Genomic DNA, 8636 nt, shown 5'->3' with positions numbered 1-8636 from the left:
TAGTTTTTAAAACTTAAGGAGGCTGAGCTGAAATTTTTGAGGAGGCTGAATTTCATGGGTCCCTTAAGTTTGCAACGCGGTGTCATAATCGTCTTTGACGCCTCTGGGAAAATATTGCAATTTGCCCTCAGATATTTAAGTAAAACGTGGATCCAATTAGTTGTGAAAAATTGCATTTCATTGCGTTATCTGATTTCCAATCCTATTGTTAGTGGATGATTATTTTCATCTTCACATCATGGAAATTTGCTTATTTCGATTGAATTTCCAAGCTGTTTAGCTATTTTCTGTAAGAATTCTAATTTTTTCTGGATTTACCATTGATGTTCATACTGTGTATTCATTAGAATTGTCACAGTAATCAGTGGCACTTAGTTCGAGTGATAGAGATTCCCACGAAGAGAGTACAATGTATGTACGCCACACGTGCATAGTTGTTTGGAAAGTTCCTACTACGCTCGAAATACTTTATTCCAAAAACTATGACAGCTGTACTTTTTCTTACGATAGCTTCGTAAAAATTCAAAACAACGCTTGTGTACATTGCAACCCTACATTTATCCCAATCAAAAGTCAGTTTCATTACTCCCAGGTGATTCTTCTTAAAAGTATCCTTGCTCACATATTCCTAACACACCACTCTTGGTCTTTCAAGGGAATCATTAGCCTCGATTTTTCCTTCCGTTACATTTTTCTCATAACTATTGTATATATTGTGACATATCCAACCCATCATTTTCTTCACTTGCGCATGGCGCCTCTCTTCTTTTATTCACGCTTTCGTATCTCAAAGTCACACTTCAAAATCGGGATATCTCTACGTTTTTTGCCGTTATTTTCTTGCTGTAGGCTTTCAAATTATGTGGAAAACTAATAGTAGCAAAGAAGGAATATTTCGCCTCGTGCGTGATCTCTCTATCAACGTTCCGAAGGGGAAGTGGCTAATGTGTGAAAGTGGATCTCTTGGAGTTAGTTGCTTTAGGCAAAAATGGGCGTTCTCACCGGTTCGAAGGGATTTTTTATGCGACCTTAATTCAAAGGAGTGCTATAAGAATGGCCGGAGGGAAAGAAATAATAAGAGGTGGTATATGTAAGGAAGGGAGGGGATTTTGAAGAAACGGAGAAGGGAGAAGGAGGTTCCAAGACTGGACGCTAGTGCCTTTTTGTGTCGCGACCCTCCTGGGCTCTCCGCGCTCCACCGCTCATGGGAATACTGTGCTCACCCGTCGCCCATATCGTCTGAAGTTTCCATTTATCAGCGGTGACTGTGCCCCCGTCCTCCTCCACGGCCGTCATCTTTGACAACTTCGTCTTGGTCGGCCGTCGGTCTCCCTTGAGGCGTGTTCCACATGAATTGATTGATGATTAATTGCATTTATTGACCATTCGACTGGATCGACATCATGTCAGGGGGGTGAATATATTGCTATCCTTCCTCAAGCTCGTTATAAATTTTACGCGTTTTTTTAGTGTCTTGCCACTTGCCAACTCACTCACCATTGCGTCGGAGGCATATCAAGTTAATGAATCAGTCTAGCAAATCAACACTTTAACGTTTGTAGCTTTGCTCTGTGAATGCAAGATAAAGTTAAAGAATATTCACTTGGTACACTCCACACTGACAAATTATTGCCGGCTACGCTTTCGGCTCTGAATTTTCTGTTTCCAAGCAAACATAAATTACACAATTCAGGTTGGTGGTTAAAAAAATGATGTTTTTATGGCAGAATTGGCTTATTTTATGCCGAATTTCTTTGTCAACTTTAAATAATACATTCCTCTAGTCGTAAAGTTTTGAGGTTAATTGCTGTGTCTGCAGCAGAGATGCTCTTTGGCAGGAGATAAATATAGGCTAGGCTAGTACGAATGTAATAAAAAAACCTGCACGAAGTGAAATATGGAGGTTAGTGACAAGTAATATAGAAACATAAAGGGAGATCAATATATGTATAGGAGATTACACAAAAGCATCGGGAAGACTGGAGGAAGCGAGGAGATGGGATAGAATGTGAACGATCGAGTGATTGTCGTATGAGGAGGAACTGTTGATGTAGTGAAGAGGAACTCGAGAGACGTGGAAAATGATTATTGAAGTCTATGAATGAAGGTTGCATTATGGACGGGCGTGGCAGGAAAAAATACGAATCCTCCGCCTCTTTATTACACTATTTTCAATTAGTCTTCTGAAGGCTTTAGTTAATAAATACAACTTTTTAAGAAATTGTGGTCCTTTGTCCCCTAGGTTCACTATGGCGGTGCGTATACTTGAATTGAAAAAAAATGATATTAAATTATTCATGTGGCATTTCCATGAATGACGTTATAATAAGTTCTTAAGGAGTATCTTGATAAGTTTTGTAACAGAAACCTTTGCTGAAAAGAATGAACAACGCCACTGACGATAATTAAAATTGAATATTAGTTAAACGTAAACGAACTTTTAGTGTAAATACCAGGAGCATAATATACATGAGATTTTGAATATGCTGTAGTAATAAACTAATAAAGGTTCCAAACACCATCCACTTGCAGTGGCGCAGCTAGGGGGGTTTTTGGGGATAAACCCCCCTCAGAGCTCAGAGAAATTTTTAAGTGAAATCCATTTTACTTAAATGCTTATTTACTTTAAATCTAATTTACTTAATTCTTGGGGTGTTTCCTTATTTTCAAGGCTTAAATAAAAATTCTTCTTTTAAAGTGCTTATTCTTGGCCAGGATTGCAGTATTTTCTACGTCAATTTCGTTTTTTAATGACATTCTCGGCGACTGCTGATTTTGCGTGGTGATATAAACGCATTGCGGCAGTATGCGTAATTACACTCGTTCGGCTTGTATCCTCGTCAACTTTCTCACACGTATGGCACATGAAGATTCACACCTTTTCTTTCTTATCCTCCTATTACTTCGCAGTTCCTGATGATGTTGTGCGTGGATTTGTTATGTTTTTATTTGATTTTTTTGGGTTTTAACGTAATTCCATCAATGTTTGCCCTTGGATTTCATTAGCGTTGAATCCGCATATGATATCTACGCAACATCAAAGTTATATAATCAGTATCATGAGTGGAGTCTATCAAGCTAAGAAAATATTGTCAATATTTATGACACATCGAAGCTCATTTACATTTTGTGGTCACTTTGAATAAATTCAATATTGGTTACAACATTACAATATACGCTAAGCTGACCTTAAATTCATAATTTTTATCTCATAGATACTTTATATGTGAGTTAATTTTGGTGTACCGACGAGGAAAATATTTTGTGGGAGGACGCGCTACTTTAAACGGAAGGAATGGATTTGCCTCACAGCTGCCAGAGTGTGATTATGGTGAGTACTTATTTCAATTTTTTTTCATGTCAGGTTGCATCAGGCAGTTTTTAAGCGTCGTTCAATGTGCATGGGAGAACTTATGTTAAGGCATTGCTGGTCGCTACAAAAGGTTGATGATGTCATCACATTTAGTTTGTAATAAGCGTGAGATTGTAATTAATGGAATAAAACAGCATTATTTCACTGGCAGTAAAAAACTTTCTAACTAAGCGTACTTAAAATTCAGTCGTTCTAAGTAACAGTTGGTTTAATATGAAATTGCTCATTCATCATTTTTGGAAGCAAAATCAGATGTTCATGAACGTTATGTGCTTGATTGACGGCAGCCATTGCTCAATACGTCAGATCACTTGGAATGTATCACAGATGAAGTTTTGGAAGGAGAGTATACATTTTTGAAACCTTTCAAGAAACTTGAGTAACCTGTATTATTCATTCGTCCAATTTATTTTTAACACACTAACCTCGCATTTTTCGGCTTTTCACCTCGCACGAAAAATTTTGAAGATGGAATCATAAATGTTACCTTAAACATTTGTAAAATTTGAGAATTATGATTTCATGAATATTAAGTTACATAAGACTTATTGAAATGTGAGATCCAGGCGATATTTAGGCTGCTTGGCTAATATGTCGTTGTAAACGAAATATCACCGGAAAACAATCATTTCATAAATTTTATTTCTTTAGTATTTTAATGACTATTTGTGATCAGTTTGGTAATTTAATCATATGAGATAACGTGCATTAATCATTTACATTTAAGGAGTTTTTGTTTAAGTTAGGTAAATCCGTTTTTTTGCAAAAGAGATATTTGGATTGAAATGAAAATTTGAAGATAATTTACCAAGAGTGGGATATTTTAAATTAAAAGGCGATTGTAAAATAGAAACAGGGAACTTAGCAAAACTAAACAAAGAAATTCTTATTCTCAAATTATTCAGCTAATTCACCGACAGTGATTTATTTCTTGGCTACGAAACTGATTACTATCAGGAAAGAATAAAACTTTGCTAGTTCCACAATCATTTATTTACTCGCCTTAAATATCTTTAAATTATTGTGGCACTAGCTAAGTTTTATTCTCCCCTGATAGTCATGAAGAAATTCCATCAAGTAACGCCTCTTACCATTGCATTTAAGACATTGATACCTTGAGTGAAGTCCTCTCGGGATTTCCACCGGTTGATTTGATTTATAGGCACCAACGTTTCAATGAACGCCTCGTTCATCGTCTTCAGGGTGAATAATAAATTTTTACTGATTAAAGAATGTTTATAAGTAACTATAAACAAATTGCAACAATTAAGTTACCCCTGATCGGCCGGAAAAATCTGAATTTTTATGAAACGGTGGGGTTCTATGATTTTTAATTTTCTTTAAAATGGGATTCCACGCATTGCTAATTTTGTATCCAGTGTCCCTATTGAAATTATTTTTATTAAGCCTAATTTCAATGGCCTCCTTAGCGAGCCTGTCCCAGAAGTTGTTGGAACGGCAGATTAATTTGGCGCTATCCCATTTAATTTGGTGATCCCTATTAATGCTATGTTCAGCCACAGCAGACTTATCAGGCTGTCCAAGTCTGAAATGCCTCCGATGCTCCTTAATCCTGGTGGCTATCGTTCTACCAGTCTCACCCACGTAGATTTGGCCACATTCACAGGAAATCTGGTAGACGCCAGGTGTCATTAGGCCAACGGGGTCTTTTGCCTTCACTAATTGGTCCCTCAGTTTACTAATAGGTTTATGTATTGTCTCTATATTGTATCTTTTGAGAATGTTCGAGATCTTAGTAGATACTGTCGACATATATGGCAGAACGGCCCTGGCTACAGGCTTAGACTCTTCTTTCCCACCCGACAAATTTTCCTTAAAAGTTCTTTTCATGGCCAAAGTGATCTGTCGGTCACTGTATCCATTTTGCCGGAATGTTCTCTTCAAATATCTCATCTCGTCTGGAAGACTTTCCGTGTCCGCGATGGCTTTGGCACGATGTACTAAGGTAGAAAGTACCGCCGCTCTGTGAGAAGGGTGGTGATGGCTGCGAGCATTCAGATACAGATCCGTGTGCGTCGGCTTGCGATACACGCTATGTCCCAGGCAACCATTACTCTTCCGGTGGATCAAGATATCGAGGAAAGGAATCTTGCCGTTTATTTCTTTTTCCATAGTAAACTGAATGTTTTTATGTTGGTTATTCATATGTTCTAAAAAATTCATTAAAGCCTCAGACCCATGAGGCCAAATTAGGAAGGTATCATCCACATATCGGAAAAAATACCTTGGGCGTAGCGGAGCTGTGGAGAGTGCCTTTTCTTCAAAATGTTCCATATAAAAATTTGCAATGGCTGGAGATAGAGGGGATCCCATAGGAACTCCGTCCGTCTGCTCGAAAAATTCCTGGTCATATTTAAAATAAGTTGACGTCAGTACGTGATGGAATAGTTTCACCGTGTTGTCATCAAAAATATTCTGCAGCAACTCAATGGTGTCAACGAGTGGCACTCGAGTAAAAAGGGACACAACATCCAAGCTGACCAAAATGTCCGTATCTTTCACTTTAATATCATCCAGGATATTCACAAACTCGGCCGAGTTTTTGACATGGTGTTCACCAAGCCCAACATACGGAGAAAGGAGCCATGTTAAATATTTAGCCAAGTTATAGGTGGGCGAAGCGATAGAACTCACTATCGGTCTTAACGGCACTCCTTTTTTATGGATTTTGGGCAGTCCATAAAGCCTAGGGGGAGCCGGAGCATCAGGTTGTAGATTCTTTGCTTCTTCAGGTGCTAAACCGGACTTCTTGATGAGGGAAATCGTCTTTCTTGTTACCGCTTCTGTGGGGTCTCTATGCAGTTTCCGGTAAGCCTGGTCTTCTAGAATATCACGTATTTTATTACGATAATCTTCGGTTTTTAAGATTACGGTGGCGTTCCCCTTGTCTGCTGGCAAGATAGTAACCTCCTCGTTCCCACGAAGGGCTCTGATGGCAGATCGTTCCTCTCTAGATATATTAGGTTTTGGTGGGACGGCCCGACTTAAAACATAGGAAACTTCGACCCTCACTTCTTCGGCCAAATCATCCGGAAGTTTACGAACAGCATTTTCTATTCCACCTACATAATCTAAATATGGGATGGTCTTGGGTGCTGGAGCAAAGTTAAGTCCCTTGGACAATGCCGTAAAAGTTGCCTCGTTAAAACTTTCATTTGTCAAATTAATAACAACACGTTTTGGGTCCAATGGAGAAGCGACAGGCTTAGACTTTGGAAGGCGATCGTACTTACTCTTCTGTCTTATTTTCTCCTTTTCCAATAAAATTTCTCCCATGGCAGTAGTGACTCGGTCAATAAATTCCCAGTCCAGAGGAGAGAGAACCGATGCAATTCGAAGATGTAGTGCCATAAGTTTCTTTGCGTTGCAGTCCAAAAGTCTTCGCTTATCGTGGATTCGTTCACGGACCAAAGCCAAGCTGGTTCTTCTTAGAATGCGGCTTACTGCTGGTGACTTAGTGGACGCACGAACCATGGCGAATTTAGGTATAGTTTCTTCATCGCGACATCTCAAAAGGAAAGCAAGAGAACTAGCGTTCACGGACCAGCTTGGCTTTGGTCCGTGAACGAATCCACGATAAGCGAAGACTTTTGGACTGCAACGCAAAGAAACTTATGGCACTACATCTTCGAATTGCATCGGTTCTCTCTCCTCTGGACTGGGAATTTATTGACCGAGTCACTACTGCCATGGGAGAAATTTTATTGGAAAAGGAGAAAATAAGACAGAAGAGTAAGTACGATCGCCTTCCAAAGTCTAAGCCTGTCGCTTCTCCATTGGACCCAAAACGTGTTGTTATTAATTTGACAAATGAAAGTTTTAACGAGGCAACTTTTACGGCATTGTCCAAGGGACTTAACTTTGCTCCAGCACCCAAGACCATCCCATATTTAGATTATGTAGGTGGAATAGAAAATGCTGTTCGTAAACTTCCGGATGATTTGGCCGAAGAAGTGAGGGTCGAAGTTTCCTATGTTTTAAGTCGGGCCGTCCCACCAAAACCTAATATATCTAGAGAGGAACGATCTGCCATCAGAGCCCTTCGTGGGAACGAGGAGGTTACTATCTTGCCAGCAGACAAGGGGAACGCCACCGTAATCTTAAAAACCGAAGATTATCGTAATAAAATACGTGATATTCTAGAAGACCAGGCTTACCGGAAACTGCATAGAGACCCCACAGAAGCGGTAACAAGAAAGACGATTTCCCTCATCAAGAAGTCCGGTTTAGCACCTGAAGAAGCAAAGAATCTACAACCTGATGCTCCGGCTCCCCCTAGGCTTTATGGACTGCCCAAAATCCATAAAAAAGGAGTGCCGTTAAGACCGATAGTGAGTTCTATCGCTTCGCCCACCTATAACTTGGCTAAATATTTAACATGGCTCCTTTCTCCGTATGTTGGGCTTGGTGAACACCATGTCAAAAACTCGGCCGAGTTTGTGAATATCCTGGATGATATTAAAGTGAAAGATACGGACATTTTGGTCAGCTTGGATGTTGTGTCCCTTTTTACTCGAGTGCCACTCGTTGACACCATTGAGTTGCTGCAGAATATTTTTGATGACAACACGGTGAAACTATTCCATCACGTACTGACGTCAACTTATTTTAAATATGACCAGGAATTTTTCGAGCAGACGGACGGAGTTCCTATGGGATCCCCTCTATCTCCAGCCATTGCAAATTTTTATATGGAACATTTTGAAGAAAAGGCACTCTCCACAGCTCCGCTACGCCCAAGGTATTTTTTCCGATATGTGGATGATACCTTCCTAATTTGGCCTCATGGGTCTGAGGCTTTAATGAATTTTTTAGAACATATGAATAACCAACATAAAAACATTCAGTTTACTATGGAAAAAGAAATAAACGGCAAGATTCCTTTCCTCGATATCTTGATCCACCGGAAGAGTAATGGTTGCCTGGGACATAGCGTGTATCGCAAGCCGACGCACACGGATCTGTATCTGAATGCTCGCAGCCATCACCACCCTTCTCACAGAGCGGCGGTACTTTCTACCTTAGTACATCGTGCCAAAGCCATCGCGGACACGGAAAGTCTTCCAGACGAGATGAGATATTTGAAGAGAACATTCCGGCAAAATGGATACAGTGACCGACAGATCACTTTGGCCATGAAAAGAACTTTTAAGGAAAATTTGTCGGGTGGGAAAGAAGAGTCTAAGCCTGTAGCCAGGGCCGTTCTGCCATATATGTCGACAGTATCTACTAAGATCTCGAA

The 8636-nt window shown here is 39.8% G+C and overlaps 1 protein-coding gene across 1 annotated transcript; it reads right to left on the bottom strand.

The window, feature by feature from the left end:
• Nucleotides 1-1152: 1152 nt before the first annotated feature.
• LOC124155153 lies at nucleotides 1153-6868 on the bottom strand. The gene is made up of 2 exons (XM_046528870.1): nucleotides 5771-6868; nucleotides 1153-1332 (listed from the first exon to the last, which is right to left on the bottom strand). Exons 1-2 carry the CDS (start codon nucleotides 6866-6868, stop codon nucleotides 1153-1155), a joined length of 1278 nt encoding a protein of 425 aa, XP_046384826.1.
• Nucleotides 6869-8636: the final 1768 nt, after the last annotated feature.

This window comes from Ischnura elegans, chromosome 3 (assembly GCF_921293095.1).
Source record: "Ischnura elegans chromosome 3, ioIscEleg1.1, whole genome shotgun sequence".
Taxonomy (NCBI): domain Eukaryota; kingdom Metazoa; phylum Arthropoda; class Insecta; order Odonata; family Coenagrionidae; genus Ischnura; species Ischnura elegans.
This window is presented reverse-complemented; position numbering and strand designations above follow the sequence as displayed.